We start from the raw sequence: 17777 nt of genomic DNA on the forward strand, positions 1-17777 counted from the left end.
AGTACAGTGTGTTGTTTTGTCGACTGTAACGAAAACAGTTAACTTGTTTCTCCTTTTGTAGCGGCCATAGTGGCAGGTGGGAAACTGTTTGTTTCGGCAAGCACATGCCGTTTCATAATACGTTAATAACTTTCAGGCGCATGTGTTTTGTTTGTTTAAAAATTGAACACTGTTTATACGCGAAGGAAACGCTTCGGACAGCTGCCAACTTTTTCTGAAATGCTGTCGGAGTCGGTCGAGGCTGCCAAAACTCGAGCCAATCTTTAAATTTTTGCCAAATGGAAAGAAAACTTTTGCGGGTTCTAAATTTTTCTTTCATTTTCAAACGATCTGTTACCCCTGGTTCAAGATGTTTCCTGTTATCTATTTCGGTATCGACTTTGGTGCCAAAGCTTTTCAGTTCGCGTCAGTTGAGGACTGATTAACGAAACAGAAAACTTCTAACGACCCATTAAATAGAGGAAAGAACGTTCCAGACATTTTATTTTAGTTTTATCGCCCTCATCCATTACCTTCATTTTTTTAGTTTTCAATAGCGGTATTTTCTCATCCCTACTTTTGGTGGCTCGTAACTTTTGCGCAGTTAATACTTAATAAAATCCGGGTTAATATGTTAGCCTAAATGTGTTAGTATCTTTTAGTGACTTTTGTTTTGAATAAAAACCTGAAAAAAAAAAAAAAAGAATCAGTCTCGATTTTTGGGAGTTCCTGCTTTCTGTTGTTTGTGAGCCTTCGAGATTGGGGGATTTTAAGTAACAAACATGTTTAATTGACGAAACCGTAAACACTGTGACACAAACTCCTAGTCTAGATGATATCTGTCTTTAACCATGAAACCCGGATGGAACAATCAATCTGTCATGAGCGCGATCACTCAACCACTACACCCACTCTCTAAGCCAATACTGCAGTCGTTTACTTCCAGTTTTGGCAGTTTACTTTGCAGCTGTTTTCGCCGGAATATTTGGGTCATCACGCGTGGACACGAATTAATCTAAATAACGGACTGCATTCCTTCATCGATCCTACAAGCAAATAATGTGGTAAAAACACATTTCTTTGCAAGTTGTCAGGCAACGTCATTATGCTGAAAAACGTTGAACAACTGGATACATGTGCGAACTGCAACCCGCTTCACAAGTTGCTACCTCCCGCTCATTCCCCCAGCCATTGTAAGAGAAAATGCCTTCTTTTTTTCAAACAAGAAATCCAAACATCGTTACGTTCCCCCATACTCCACTCCCTCCTCGCGCTGCTGCCTTCCTGTCCCGTTTAGTCTGCCCACTTTACCGTAGCCAAATTCGCAGTTAGCCAATAGATCGTTTTCACGTGACGTCATCACTTTCTAAAATCCAAAACTAAAGAGCCACCAAAGTTTTTATCCTCATCAGGCATAAGAGGCGGTGTATTTATGTCTGTTTACAATTTTACAACTCAATAGCTTGCTTTCTTTGGAAACCAGAGCAGTTTGAATTTCAGGGTTATGGAGGTGTGTGACACAAGGCTACGGTCGAGTTTGTTGAAAAATATATACTTGTCCCATGATTTTGAGCCTTGTTAGAAGTTAGAGCATTTCGAAAAGTGCTTATGTAAATGCTTGTTTGTTCAGTAATGATTATCAGTCACGTAGACAAGGTAAGGTAAAGTCTGCATGCGAGCCAAGTGGCCCATCAGGCCGGAGCTTATCCCGGTTTCTGTAGCATGAAGCGACTAGGAGTATTTCTACTCCCCCCTGGATGGGATGCTAGTCCATCGCAGGGTTACCCCCAGCATTAAGTTCGCCGGTACCCATTTATACACCTGGGTGGAGAGAGGCACTGTGAGAGTAGAGTGTCTTGCCTAAGAACACAACACAATGTCCCCGGCCAGGGCTCGAACCCCGACTGCTCGATCCGGAGACGAGCGCACTAACCATGAGGCCACCGCGCCTCCCTTGGTCACTTAGATAGCCATGGTAAGTTTTTGGTGTACCACGGATCGGATGTACACCAACATGGCGTTTTCATACTGGGCTCTGTAAATTTCTGCGAAACATTCGACGAATATCTGAAGTTTGGGGAAACGCACAGGCCTAAAACTTGGAGAAGTGTCTTATTTAGTTATCTCCTATAACATCACAATTTCTTAGCTTTTTTTCGATTTATTTTTTTATTGCGTGACAGTGAAAACGATCTATATATAATACAAAGAAGCCATTTCTAGTGTTCTGATATCAGTCAGAACATGCGGAGTCCGCGTAGCCGTCCGCGGATGTCTTTTTTTTTGGCCTCGCGCTTCGCGCGTGTGCTCGTGTATCGCGCTAGCCTAACTGCAGGCTACATCGAAGTCACTGACCTGATATGGCAAAGAGATGTCATTGTCACTTTATTTCTGAAATGGAGCTGAACCCTCCAGATTTCTTGAATTAGCTGGTAACGCACAGGTTATAATAAATACCTAATCGTACCTTTTGGTACGCTTTGTGGCATAACCACGGGCAAGAGTCATAAGATTTCCCACTGTATGACATTTGCAGATGCATGCAGACTACATTTAGGCCTAAATAGCGTTCAGCTTAGCTAGCCTGAATGTCACTCAGGTTAGTCTGTTTACGGTTAGCTCTCGGTAGTCGGCAGTCTAGTCAGTCTGCAAGTGCAATACACCTATCCAGTTGTGCCGTTTTGCCAGGCGTTTTGTCATGGGTATACGAACCATGGCTCGACCAAACAGTCAACTCACGACATGCCCTCGAAGCGTACCAAAAATTGCTATTAAAAGGTACGATTAGGTATAACAATTTAGCTGTCAGAGATTAACATCGATTAACAATTCAACAAAGGAATCCCAAAGTTTTTCGAGGCTACTTCACGCATCAGATAGCTTATTGAGAAATAAAATAGCTGTTAGCAGCTGATATGAATACAATATAAACAGACAGCATGATTTAGCCTTCGATTCGTACCTTTAAACTCTCCAGGTTTATTCCGTGAGAAACTGAATTTACAACTCCACGGCCTCCGGGACCGAAAAAGATGTGCAATAAAAGTTGGAAAACGCAAACACCGCTATTAAAAATTGCCGCCATTTTTCCACGGCCGTAGAGGACTGGTTCAGCAGGCTTTATTTGGGATTGTTAACCAAATATGGGCAGCTTTCCTTTACATCCTTGATATTCAGCTGAGTTTTCGTGTGAGTGCAAGTGATGCGAAGTTCTTTTGTGTGGTGTTCGATAAAAACACTCATTATTGAGCGTACCAATGAATGATGCAAAGCAGGACTCAGAGGTATGAGAAAGTGTTCTGTCATTTGCGGAAAATAGTGGGTGATGTCGCTTCAGAGCTTACATGTGCACGTACGAACGAAATGCCATTTCAGCAACTTGACGAAATCGTCGTCAGCCACGAGCGAATCTCGATTTCAATAAGTTGCTATTACTGCATGTGGAACTGCCAGCCGATAGTCCTAGAATTGTGTATTCTTAGCATGTGATCGACCAACATCTTCCCTATCAAGCCAGGGTTAAGATAATACACGTTCTGTGTTGACTTCTAAGGGAGAGATCATTGTATAACTGCAGGTGACTTGCTGTACTAGTGGCATAGTTAATCGAGTATACAAAAAATAAACAGATCTACGTCTTATTACTTTCAATCCTGTTTGCTTGCTTCATTTTACCTGCAAGCAACACCATCTTCAGCACTTATATTATTCTACTTCTCTATAAATCAGCTAAAAGTTACGTGTATCTTCTGCTAAATGAGATGAGACCCTTCTTGGCCTCTAATGCAAAGAAAACTGAGTACGCTGTAAAGTGACTGTCTGTTGATCGGTATAGTTCACCGTTATATTTGGCCCAAACTGATCGTGTGCAAGTGTCTCACTGTGCGCAATCTGTGAAGTTGATATACTCATACAATTGCAGTTTCCTCCTGCAGTTTTTGTTGATGAAGATAAGAACTTACCCTCCTACATGTAAATGAATTTTAGCTAAAAAATAGCTCAGAGAAGTAGTTTTTAGACTCAAAGTTTTGCAAACCAAAAGTATATGTATATATACAGTAAAACAGCAAATGAACACAAATTGTGGGTGCAAATCGGCTTCTTGTTCTTCGTGCATTTGGAAATCAAGCGTTCAAATACAACATCAAGTGTAAACATACAAATTTACTGTCACCCAATGAAGAATATATTATTGCCAAAGCTTCAAGTGCTATACAGTTTTAAAACTGTGAATGTTTAAAAAAACTTATGTCGTTTTCAGAAATGCAGTTTAGTAAAAAAATTAAGTTAACAGAGTTTTTATGTCTCAGCAGGAACATGCTATTTTTGTATTAATATAATAGCCTGTTTAGCCCATTAGTTGTAGTCTGTCACTTGCCTAGGGTATGCGAAGTTACTGTAACTGCATCCTCACTGTGTCTCTATATTCATTTGTTTTGCAGAAGTTCACCTCACATTCCAAACTCTCAGCTACAGTTCCTGCATTTGTTCCTGGAGAAGTGTACACTGGACCAACGTTCTCCAGCAGCCTTGTTATCAACTCTAACCTTTCACCCCTAGTACCTGAGTTTAAGCCTTCGGTCTCTTTTACATCTTATGCACCGCCTTACAAGCCTGGACACCATTTCCAGTATCCGTACCATCAATCTTATATCAAGCAGGGAAATATTGAATGGCAACAAGTAAGTCATCAGGACTTGTATGAAAGCATATACCTCCATGGTAGAGTGTGACATGCATGGCGGCCAAGCTTTTCTTTTAGTTTTTTTTTCTAAAAACAGGTTCCTTTGTCTTATTAGGGTCATAGTGATATTCCTCAGTATTAAAAGACCTTGAAAAAAAGTCAAATACCATAATTCTCATGAACAACTGATAACTCTGAAATACCGTTTTCCAGTTGTATTTTCCTTCCTCATGCATTTTTTGTTTTTTGTTTCACTTTTCGCTTGATCGGAAAAGAATGACTGCTTGTGGGCAAGTTCACAGGTTATTTCAGAGCCAAACCCAATGTGTACTGGTGCTATATTTGGAGTAAATACTAATTAGAGAACAAGCAATGTGCAAATTATATTTGAAACGGAAAACTCTGCCTACATGTGCCTTTTGTCAAGTACGTGTAGCTATGCTAACAGGGAATACTTTAAAACCTCAGGAAAAAAACTATCCTAGAGTCCCTCTGCAGCATTCCTTGTGATGTACAAAAGTTGTGTTAATTTCATAACATCTTTTTGTCTCTAGAATGTACCTTTCCAAGCATACCAGACAAGCTTTTTACAATCTAGGAAAAGTACTGCTAAAGCTGGAAAGACTGTTGCAACAAAGAAAAAAGAACAAAATAAGGAAGGACAAAACACTGCAGAAAACAATGGAGGTGAAAACCTTGCTGATACTGACAGCACTGTTGCTGTGAAAAGGAAAAGGCGAAGAAGGAAGAAAAAAGGACTTAATGATTCAACTCTGCAACAGGACCAAGAGGAATTAAACTCAGAAGATTTGTCTGAAGTCCAAAGAGAATCAACTGTAGTCCCAGTGAAAGATGATTCTTCTGATACAAAGCATGGGAATCCAAGCTTGGAAGAAAAGAAACTGTGTTCAAGCAGTGAAAAAAATTCTACAACTTTGCTTTCCTCTCTGAACAGCTCTTCTGAAAACACTGCTGACAGCAAAACAAATGTTGATGTCACTGCTGTTGAAAGTTCTAGTAATACAGATCAACAATGCCACAAAAAGCAACCTACTGCTCCTAACTTTACTGTGAGTTACAGTGACAAAGTAAAGAGCTTGGCATCAAAGAACAGTAACATAGCGAGCAGCAATTTGAACACTGAAAAGTCTTGGGTCAAGGATTTTTCTCCAGACAGTTCCAGGGTGAAAAAGGAGAAACATACACAAAATTCTGAATTCCAGGCTGGAGAAAGTACATTGACAAGTAATGTTAGTCACGGGAAAACAAAGGTGATAAAAGGTGGGAAAAGAACTGGGGAAGAAAGAGGATATAACAGAATAAAAAATGATGAAGCTTCGAAATCATGTACCAGAAATGTTGAACAGATTGGTAGGGAAGGAAAGCAAATGGGAAGGAATAATATTTTAAAGAAATTGGCATGTGATGATGATGACAACTGGAGGCTTAAAAGGGATGATGCAAAAGCTGTAGACCCTACTGTTTTAAGCAGAATGGAAAAAAATACGAAATCAAATGTCAAGAATTGTAACACTGAGTCTGTAAAGAAGAGGACTTATCAAGGGGAAGAAGATGCAGAGTCAAAGAAATTTGATAAACGTGCTAAACATGATAAATTATCCAGTCATATCAATGTGGATAAAGAAGGGAAGTCTTCAAAGAAGCAGCAGAATTTATCTGAATTTGTCTCAGCTTCACCAGTGAATGAGGCATGTACCACAATGTCTAGCTCGAGTATAGGTAATGACTTACAAAATGGCACTCAAAGAACATCTGACTCCACAAACAGTTTGTCTGTTGCTCCCTCAAAAAATAAGACATTAGAAGGGGAGTTTCCTGACTTGTGTGATAGTGTAAAAATCAAAAGACAGTCAGCTGTGGACAATAGAACAACAGATCACAATGAAATGACCAGCTCTCCAAAGCCATCTGCTCCTATGTCTTACAGTGCTGTGTTACGGTCAACACCTCAACCTAAGGTGAGTCTCAGACCTGCAGGATCTATAAATGCCACTACATGTGTAGGTGCATTTTATTTCTTTACTCCCCTTAAGTGGTGATTTTCATAAGAAATAATTTTGTTAACACTTGACAATACATGTTTATTAGCTATCCTTCCCTCCTTTGGGCGATGGTAACAATCCCTGACTCTTGGTTCCTTTTGTGTAGGTAGCAGGGGTGTAGCTAGGGTGGTGGTGGGGGGGGGGGGGGGGGTCCTGGGGTGCCTGTGACCCCCTTTTTGTAAGTCTTTTTTTTGAAGGGGCTCAGTCACGGTATTTTGAGTTATTTTGGCCACATACAAAATTACCTTTAAATGGTAGGAAACCTGAAAATAACAGTTTAATAAGATAGAAAAACACCAAAGAGATAATGATAAACCATAAAGGGACAAGGATGGCTAAGGATGGAGAAGATTAACACGGATTACAAAGATCAAATTTGAAAAATTGAGGCTAAACTTTTCAATATGCACAAACCGTGACGTAGCTCCTTTAAGCAAACAACCTTCAACAGGTGACAAAAACAACATGAGAACCTGGTGAGTACCCTCACTTGACACAGTGTGACTCCCATCTTTGAAAAATCCTTGGTATGCCCCTGGGAAGCTACATGGTACAGGTTCTTTTGCAGAGTTGCCTGATAATTTCACTGGCCTTTAACTTTCCACTTTGTTCTGTAGTGTGTAGTCAACTAGTAAAGTGTGATAATGTTGTAGCTACATGTATAGTTTTTTAAACAACTGAGATTGTGTAGGTATCAGTATAAACTGAATGGCCAACATGTTCTGGCACAGATTTATGGTCTAACCAAAAACCCCAGTGAGGTATATATTTTTTGAAAGCATATTTTTGTTATCTATAATAAACTATTTTAGATTAAAATTAATTTATTGCACTTAAATAATTATACTAGCCGGTTACTGCCAGTCCTGCATGGGAAAGTGAGCATCCTACAAAACAAGGGGGCCTGTTAAAGGTGCCACCTCAAGCCACAGCAGATGGTGCAGACAATGAAGCTGAGGCAGAAGGAAACAAGCAAAAGAAGAAGAAAAAGAAAAAGAAGAAGAAAACTAAAGAGGCTGGAGATAAGGCTCAAGAAAATGCCTCACCAAAAAGAACTGAAAAGCCTATTCAGTTTGACCTTGGTGTCGTGCTTCAGACCATTTCAGTAAGAGTGTATTTTGTGTTTCTTATTATTCTCTGATAAAAGAGGACTTAATTTCCAGGGGGTTTACTTATGCCTGCCTGTAATTTGTGCTAGATGAGAGAAGGGTGAAAACAATCTCCAAGCCTGCCTGAGACTTGTATTGATACATGTATTTATCGTGATTCAGAATACCATGATACAATATGCCATGGATACACAGTGTACTAAATGCTCAGACTCGAGCATCTGTGGTCTTTAAATGTATAATTGCATATGATGCTTGTATAAGCTCAGAATTACTTGCAATTCTGGCAAGAAAAAAACAATTTTTGCATAGTGAACATTGAAAACACAATAATGATGGGGCAGAGAATTGATAAATGTTTCTTCACTGTTTTGTATTTCTTTTTGATTACAATCAATTGCAAAACTGAACAATAACACAATTGTGATTTGTATTACTCTAGACTAGTGGTACTGGCAAGAAACAAAGTAGTAAAAAGCATGTGATAGCCTCTGGTGTACTGCCAAATCAACTGTCAGCTGCTTCAACCTCTGAAGTTAAACCTAGCGTGAAGAATGTACAGTTGCTCAAGAAAGACGACAAGGTAGATTGATAGTTAAATATTATTTATATTTACTGCTAATCCCCTTCCACAGTGTAAGCTAAATGTACAAATGAAGGGTCTTAGTGTGTATTTTTGGAGGTTGTGCTCTTTGATACTGTCACAAGCAAAGAAAATGGAAGTATGATGTCTGCTACCAATGTACATATGCCGGCTTGCTTAGTAGTAGCAACTGTAAGTCATAATACAATACCTGTAAATACAATACCTGTAAATAATGTCCATGGCTGTACACTGCTTATTGTCATTCTCATCTGAAACAACTTGCAAAATTGTTTTGTTGCCAGAAAGCTTTGGTGTGATGATAATGTGATATTTAACTGAAATTATTGATGCTGTTGTTGTCTTTAGGTTCCTCATAATGTTCTGGATTCCACTGCTCCTGTTGTAAAACGTGGCAAAGAGAGGGAAACTCCAGCAAAGAAGAAACCAAGTGCTCTGAAAAAGGTCTCTAGAAAATAATCCATGATTAATTACACATTAAGTCTAGCCAAACACACACAACATATCAATCAACATTGTTGCACACAGCTCAGCTCGTCCAATCCTGTTGCATCATCCAACTTATTTTAACAGGGTGGCCTAATGTCTGGAGCACGTTGTGTGCAATAACATTGCAATATGTTGTGTTGAAATGTTGCATGCTTTTGACGAGCTCTTTACACAGGCAGTAGCAGTTTTTTGCTGCCTGCAAAGTTGTCCATTTAAAATCTTTGATTTTAATTTATCCATCAAAACATTTTATATGTACTTGGTTTCTTGGTCAATTTATATGGTGAAGGTCAAGAGTACCTCTCTGCTATCATGTCAGTGACAAGTTTACGTTGCCAGATTACATACATGTTCACTGTAATGCCTGACTCCCGAAGATTTTATTACTGCATCAGCAATTTCTAAAATGTTTGTTTGCATGCTTTTCAATTTGGTTGTGTAGATCATTCTGAAGGAGAGAGAAGAGAAAAAGAAGGCTAGAGAAGGTGAAACAGTAGAAACTGACAGAGATGATGAAATTTGTCAAGATGAAGAAAACAGGTGGGTAATGGGCTTGGACACCCAAAGATTTGTTTTTGTTGTTGGTTTTGGTTTTTACTGGAATGCCTTCTAGATGTGCTATTTTAAGGGACATTCAAATGATATTTCAGGGTTCATGGAACATATGATAAGTCAAGATCTTTTAGGGCATGTCACGCTGTAAGAGAGAACATGAGCTCTGCCCAAATTGGAGGTTGCATGAAATTTGATAAATAAAAAATTAGATATATGTTGTGAAAAGTGACCTGATCAACATGACACGAGTGTGGGACAAAGAAAAATCCGAGTCCCCAACAGGAATCGAACCCATGACCTCTTGAACACCAGACGGGCGCTCAATCCACTGAGCTATGATTACTCATGGAGAACGAGGTCATTTAACTGAGTTCGTGTATTTTACGTGTATGTTATGAGGAACCAAGTAATCAAACACAGTGTTGTAAGGTTAGAATTTTGTTTCTTCTTTAGAACATGTGAGCCTGGAGATGAGAATACTGTACATCAGGAAGTGCAAAGTCCATCAGAAGGTAGTGTATTTTAACAACAAAAAGAAAATATATACAGTGTACAGGTATATTGTGTGTTAGTTATGAACGTTAGTCTGTGGTGTGGCCATTTGTTCAAGAAAACCCTTATGACAAATCAGAATTGATACCACCTATTAAATAATTATTATTATTGTGTGAAATGGATGGAAATGGATATCACATAAGCTGCTTTTGTTGTTGTTTTGTTGCTGGTCGTTCTAGATGACACGGCGTGTTCGGAACCATCTTCTCCAACAGATCAAGAAATAGCAGCTGAGATGCACAGCCGCAAATTTAGAGAGTAAGATTATAATAATTATTATTATAAACTAAATATTATTGTGTGTTTTTTTGTAAAGAAATGTTTACACATGCATTATGTGTTTGCAGATAAAAAATTAAAATTATATACATTTATCATATGGCTTTGGCTTGTGGCCGGTATAACGCGCGCTCTGATTGGCTAAGAGCGAGATCTGAGCGGTCATTATGCAGCCGTAATGCCCACGGGCCGATTACGGATTATGCAAATTAGGAAGAGCACGGCTCTGAAAATTCACGCGCATTGAAACGATGAAAGCCGATTAAAAACAGTAAGAGAAAGTAAATTTAATTCCTAGTAGTTAACGGTTAAAAGATTTTTCCTTAATAAAATTTATATAGAAGTCGTTTTTGACCCACCAGTCGGTAAACTTGGCGGGCACTAGTGAAAAACCATCAAAGTTTGACGAGTCTTAAGTAAAGCTAAAATCGCTGAGTGAAAAACACCATCGGCAGATCTGTCATGCGTACTGAGCAGAACACCACGAAGAAACTTATAAGTTATCATCTTAGTCACAACAATTAGCGAAATATTGAACTCCGTCACAGTTCTCACCAAATAGATTCCCTCGCTTTAACACAAACAAGTGTAAATCAGCTTCCAGGATCATCAGACGTAAACAATCGGGCGGTTTTTTTGTCGGTTGCCGTCTTTCTGATAACTGCAAGAAGTTTTAGAAGTTCACAAGGCTTGAAAAGTTCATCCATAAACCCCAGAATGAAGAAAGCGAGGATATGTTGTCGAAAGCCAATGCGAAGATCGAGTTATTCTGAGCAGTGCATTCTGAAGCATAGTAAGCATCAGTATTTTCTTTCACCAAAAGACCGTTGGTTTGGACTATTTTGAAGCACTTTCTGTCTTTTTTATATGCGTTGACGTTTCGCCACAAAAGTCGGAAAAAACTCCCCTATCAAGTTGTGGCACCACTATACCAAAATACCTTTTTGAGGCTGTGACAATCACTTTTCCCGTAAAGAAATGTGTGTTTTTGACGGAATGCGTAATACAGTGGTGAAGTTCACTGACTGTGTAGTTTGAGACGATGAATGAATCGGTAAACGCGCGCATCGCCGGATGTAAATTGACAATTTCCGCTCGAAATTTTTTTTTCTTTTCTTTAATTCATGAGCCATATAATAAACAACTTAATAACCCCGACCGTTCGGTCGTTACGGGAAAATCTCAAACCTCGGCCTACCGTATTGACCTCGCTATCGCTCGGTCAATACGGCAAGGCATCAGTGTGAGATTTTCCCGTAACGACCTCACTCTCGGTTATTAAGTAGTCAGTATGCTTCAGTGGCATTGGCTTAGAGGAAGCCCTGTTAGGGCTTTAAGCTAAAATATAAATAATACTTGTGTGTAACACTTTTATTATTACAAAAATACAAGTTCATTTACATGGTCAATTTTCACAGGAAATAGGTAAACTTTCCCCAAATACTGTTCTGTCCAGTTTGCGAAGTCACTTGATCATCTGCCTGCCAGAAAATAATTTTGCCGATACATGACATTCTAGAAATGCACTTTGACTTCCAAGTCATTTGCTGAAACACTTTACGTTTAATATTATTGAATTTCCAGGTACTGTTTCCAAGTTCCCGATAAGGAGGTAGATGCAGTTGCTACAGAGCTTCTGAGAGAACTCGTACGCTTTCAGGACAGACAGTTTCACAAGGATCCAGTTAAGGTGACTAAAGCAGACAATAAATTGACAATCAGTGCTTAGCACTTTGCTACTGGAGGATACTGTGAGTAGACAAGTCGTGTAAATATTCAAGAGAACAAAAAGCTGTTAGCCTCCTGGTTGGTAGGAGACAAACCAGCTGACTACATGGATGCAAAAGTACAGCTATGAAGTTGAACCTTATAGGTGCCCCTAATAAGCACCTCCTCAAGGCCATTACCCCCGCGAATTATGGACAAAAGAGAATAAGCACCCCCTCTCCAATAAGCCCCCTCCCCTGAGCTACCATAAGTAAATACATGCATGCCTGAGGCGCTAATCAACGAATGTTGGTGACATACTTCTTGGTTATATACTTCTTACTAACTAGTCAATTGCCACTGACTGTCTCAGTATTTGTTTTAACCCTGAGTTTGTGTTTCAAGGAAACAGGAACATCCAATTCCCCATGTACACCTACATGTACATATCACAAAGCCCTTCCTTAGAATGTCTTTATTCATGCAGCTGAATGTATAAATGTGAAAAGATAATTTGATCAAATTGCATACATACAGGTGATGATCTCTGAATTATTGTGAAATGTTATTCATGGGCAGTTAATAATTCCAATTTATTCCAACAGGCAAAAGCTAAGAGAAGGTTTGTCCTGGGTCTAAGAGAGGTTAGCAAACATCTGAAGTTAAGGAAGTTGAAATGTGTCATCATATCGTCAAATGTTGAGCGTATCAAATCTGCAGGTAAGCCAATATTATCTAAATCAATCTATAGCTGGATAAATGAACAAAGGTACCCTGGCAAGTCAGCACTGAAAGGTTTATATGTACTGAGGTTGCTTGTTTAATAAAATGTGTAATAACAATAGTAATGTTTGTGTTCCACCTTAAATTAAGGTCATTTAAGTGCTGGTACAATTACTGTAGTTGGGAGAGTTCATTTACCATCGAAACACAAAGTTAGCCAGTATACATACAGTATAGTGCAAAACTAATACTGAGTATGGAGAATACATACTAGTTGTGCAAGGCTTTCGAGTGATATACCATGGAACATCCCATAAGTCACTAGTATTTTCTCACCATACACAGTCTTTAGGCGAGTGTATAAACCAAGAATGTAAGAGTGACAAGTGGGATGTTCCAATGTATTCTACGAGAAAGCTTTGCATTACTATTTTATACCATGCCATAAAAAATACAGTGGCCAACACAGTCAAAGCAGAGCACAATGGAAATGTTGGGTGTCATACCGTCGAGTATACAACGGCTTTCCTGTATTCTGATTGGCTGTATTTCCTATGGCATGGTATAAAGTATGGTACAAAGACAAGGGGTCCACCCTACTGATACAGTTAAATCCCATGTGACAATAACGTATTTGATGTTATATCAATTAATTTTATTTTATAACAACCACAGACATGTTGACTGTCAGGGTGGAAATAATGTGTAAATGTGTTCAACAGGAGGTTTGGATGACGCCCTTGGTAGTATAATAACTTCATGCCAAAAAAATCAGATTCCAGTGGTGTTTGCACTAAAGCGTCAGCTGCTGGGCAAAGTGCTGTTAAAGAAGGTTCCAGTCAGCATAGTTGGGATTTTCAACTACGATGGAGCACAAGTGAGTAGTGTAGAATGAAGGGCAGCCAAACGAGGTGGTTTGTATCAAGATTGCTTTTGTGGGCCCTCCTCTCACCTCTCAGTCTTGACTGCGCCTTTTAATAGCATGCACATATTAGTGTAAGTATGTAGTATTGTAAGTAATGTATTTTATTGTACTGTTTAAAAAAAATAAAATGTCAAAAAAATAAAATAAATGGAAAAAAGAAAAAAAAACATGTGAGCTCTAAAATTCAAAGCTCAACCGACAAATGTGTTTTTCGCCACCGTCAATCAAATGCTCGGCAGCTCCTCCCAGCTTCCGACTACTGCCGAGCGCGCTGTAATCAAATCATTGAACACAGTTCAGACAACGAAACAATGTTCGGCAGTAGTCGGAAGCTGGGAGGAGTCGCCGAACATTTGATTGAGGGTGGCGAAAAACGCATTTGTCGGTTGATCTTTGAATTATAGAGTCCGCATGTTATTGAAAGGCCCAGTAATATCGCCCCGAACAATTCAGTGGCAAGTGCTATGAGACGGGAGTGCTACGTGTATGCGCGAGATTACAACAAGTACATAATGATGCAGTATTTTTTGAATAAAACTGTTTTGCTTTTTGTCTGTGTCTTTGCCGCCGACATAATATTGTTGATGTGTTTGTTTTTGATATAGGAACATTTCAAAACACTCATTGAGTTGACACAGAAAACAAGACAGGCCTACAATGAAAAATGGACGAAAATTAGGGAGAAACTAGAGTTACAGCAAAAGGAAAATAAATCTATAGGTATGTTGGCTTTGCACACCGTAATGAGACAAAATGCCGTGGTGACAATGTTGTAGGTGGTGTGCCCATGTGGGTATAGTTTGGAGTATATTCAGGCGCTACACCTGGTTTTGATCTACAGAATTCTAAGTTCAATTCAGTTATCACGGCATGTAAGATCAATAGCTAGCTGTTCAGCCTGGCGTTTGAGAATTTTAAACCATGCTTGTTTTCTGCTGTGTTAGTGTATGACTGGTTGTTATTACAAGCATTCATCATAAAGGCATTACATGCATGTGATTTCCGCTAGTTATCTTTATATACAGTCGAACCTCCGGTTGCGACCACCTCTCGTAAGTGACCACCTAGTTTACCGAAATACCAAACGTTTCTAAATCTCATCACTATGTTTGGAACCTCTTGTAAGCGACCATCTGGGCTTGACATTTTGGGTATTCGCTGACGGGACGTTCGACTGTATGTTTTTTCTAAAATTTTAATAAACATACTTTTTCTTGTTTTCTAGTATTTTGATTTGCTGTATTTATCTTATTATTTACATTTATAATTTAGATCGAGGGCCACTGGTTTATCAGTTTTACTGTCATGTGCCACCTTCTTAGAATTTAGTTGTAACTTACCTACTATACTTTCAACGTGTGAGAGTAACTCATTTTCAATGAAGAGTACAACAGTGTCACTGTAGGTTTGAAGACTCTTGAAGAACGAACCTTAGAACATCGCGATGTTCTCAGTTTTCTTGCTAATAACATAATCACAAAAGTTCTAATGGTAAAAATAGCGTCATAAACTATGAACAAATCAGGTGATTGATGTGTCATTTTTCTTTGTAATCAGTTTTTTTTCGTACACCTCTCATATCTGATGAATGTAATCTGAACCAGTAATTGCAAGCATAATAGTGTTTCACTCTATTCCCATGCTCTAGTATCAACAACTGAAACAGACAAGGAGCTTATTGCTGGTGGAGAGGAGATGAGCAACCCTCCACAACCTATCACGGAGGAAGATGCTGTCGCAGAGAATCAACATGCAGAGGCCACTGAAAGCAGCGATGACGATGATCATGATCATGATGGCATTGATGACGACAAGGAGAATAGTGATGACAGACACAATGAAACAGATGCTGTCATCATAGAAAATGACTTGGAGATTCAAGAGTTTTAGTTAACTATAAATGACTGCAATATTCTGATTAATCTGGTATCAAAATTAGGCTGATGAAGTAATTAGTAATGAAGGAATGAAGACGTGCTGAGGCTAAGTGAGGGAGAGAAAATTTAAATTTAAATAGATAGTCATTAATAGAAGCTTAATTATTCACAACGCACCAGTTAAACAAATCCAATCTATAATTATTACACACTACTTGTATAAAGTTATCATTTTAAGAAGAATTAAATGAAAACTTGCATACCAATGAAATACATACTTGACAGTAACAGACTTACTGAGTCATAACAGAGATTCTAGCTTTATTATAGTGAATGGTTTGTAAATAAATATTAGTTAATTACTTACATAAAATATTAACAATTCCTCACTGAGTTATTTGTGCAATGGTTTTAATGAGCAGACACTCCTTACTGAGCAGCAAGCAGCCATTGCCACCACACGGATCTCTGGCAAACCGGCAAGGAGTCAGTGATGAGAGGCAGCTGTATTCGCGAGTTATTCCACATCAAGCATTTGGAATAGTCTAAATAATGACATGATCCTCTTCGTGCCTAATTGGTACATATCAGTGAAAAATTCTGGGTTCTCATTTCTTGGTCCTCACTTAAAAGTCCCAACCGCGCTTTGTAGGTTTCACGATGCAATCGAAGCATTTAATTTGTCAACGTTATGTACACGCTTTTCGGCTGGACCTCATGTTCTCATTGCTAAATCTTTCTATTCTGTACACAGTGGAAGGCTTATTAGAAAGATTCTTTTGCGATAATTTGTTTCCGTTTACGATGCTGCTATGGTATTATGGTTAAGTTGCAATTGATACATAATTAATCATGTACGTTTGGAAAATATCGCTACAAAGTGTATCTTTGCAAAGCACGATTCATTAGGCATACTCAGTTGTGCTTTTAATGTATTATGGTTCATTAAAAAAAAACCTGGATTTCCTATATTCTTGTGTAATGTACAAAACTTGATCGTCAAGCTATCAAGGAATTTAAATTAATTCATGAAAATATATTACTATTATGTTGATGTACATAGAAGTCAATCAAAGATCTCATTAAACACCTTTATGTAACAGAAACTTTTTTATGAACTTTCTGTACTAGAGGTCAATTGCCTCGTGTCCGGCAAACCTGTTGGATGCACCCGCTATTCTTGCCTGGTAACGGTGGTCACAACAGTAAGGCAGCGTAAAGGTTGGCCCACGATTAGACAAGTCCCTGTGACTAGTCCATGCTGTGCCAAATTTGTATCCCTGCGACGTCATACGACTTCAGACTAGTTTGAATTGAAGGGGGTGGGGGACTTAACCCCTCAAAATCATGGTTGTCCCTCTGTGTGAACTGTTAGTGGACAAGTCAGTGTGTCCAAATCAAGCTAGGTAAACTTGATGAAATTCTTGACCTGGGTCGTGATGTAGTTTTGAGCAGAAACGTTTCTCTCGTAGAGCCCCAATCCACCTAGGAGTGTATATATGAGTACAAATTCAACTGTTCGGAGAACTTTAAAGGATGGCAAGGAGTACAGTCGACTCTCTTAACGGACACCTGGTGCTGGTCCCGGCCGTTTCTCAGTCATTTTACTACAACCAAACTCTCTATGAGACGGACACCTCCATAAGACGGACACTGAAATCGTCAACGGACACTTGTGAGGTGCTGAATGTGACCGCAAATTACGATTTACGGAAGAAAAGCTGTTAACTCAACTTGCTTTTACCAATTTTTTTTTAGAAAAAATGACATCTTTTTAGACTTGGTGCCTCAAAAGACAGTCCTGAGTCATAAGATGGTTATGTTTCCGTTTGCAGAATGTACTGTACACTGTTTGGACTCCAGTTAACCCGTTAACTATTGATTGTAATACGACAAGAGATTCAATTTTATAAATACGTTTTTGTTCCAGTTTGTAGGTTTCGTTTAAGTAAATAACTTTAAACAAACTTTAAACAGACGCGTATTCACTATGCACAGGTTCAGCATTATTATCTTAAAATTGCTGGGGTCATGTTACGTCGACTCTCTACAAGCCGAACACCTCTCTAAGGCGGACAGCTGAGGCCGGTCCCGATGGTGTCCGTCTTAGAGAGAGTTGACTGTACATTGTGATAGACAAGCAACCCATTTAGAGAGGGTGGTAATTATCCTTGTTGCTCAACGAAAGTGGGATTACGCCTTAGGCCTCCGCTCGATGAGCCATCTCC

At 39.0% G+C, this 17777-nt stretch overlaps 1 protein-coding gene across 1 annotated transcript; it reads left to right on the top strand.

Moving 5' to 3' along the window:
• Positions 1–3122: 3122 nt before the first annotated feature.
• On the top strand, positions 3123–16655 carry LOC110054182 (uncharacterized). The gene is made up of 14 exons (XM_020760523.2): positions 3123–3263; positions 4422–4661; positions 5218–6642; positions 7577–7831; positions 8278–8418; positions 8788–8883; positions 9371–9468; positions 9937–9995; positions 10218–10296; positions 11902–12007; positions 12630–12744; positions 13470–13624; positions 14278–14392; positions 15321–16655. The coding sequence occupies exons 1-14, from the start codon at positions 3237–3239 to the stop codon at positions 15560–15562; spliced, it is 3153 nt and encodes a 1050-aa protein (XP_020616182.2). The 5' UTR covers positions 3123–3236; the 3' UTR covers positions 15563–16655.
• The last annotated feature ends 1122 nt before the right edge of the window (positions 16656–17777 follow it).

Source organism: Orbicella faveolata, unplaced genomic scaffold, assembly GCF_042242905.1.
Source record: "Orbicella faveolata isolate gen_17 unplaced genomic scaffold, um_ofav_v1 contig_1, whole genome shotgun sequence".
In the NCBI taxonomy this organism is placed as follows: domain Eukaryota; kingdom Metazoa; phylum Cnidaria; class Anthozoa; order Scleractinia; family Merulinidae; genus Orbicella; species Orbicella faveolata.

Excerpts from the sequence above, each read along its gene's own strand:
- LOC110054182 (XM_020760523.2), top strand. The coding sequence starts at position 3,237 with ATGAATGATGCAAAGCAGGACTCAGAG. Across the intron at positions 3,264-4,421 it reads ATGCAAAGCAGGACTCAGAG|AAGTTCACCTCACATTCCAA; the intron begins GTATGAGAAAGT and ends TTTGTTTTGCAG. Across the intron at positions 6,643-7,576 it reads GGTCAACACCTCAACCTAAG|CCGGTTACTGCCAGTCCTGC; the intron begins GTGAGTCTCAGA and ends TAATTATACTAG.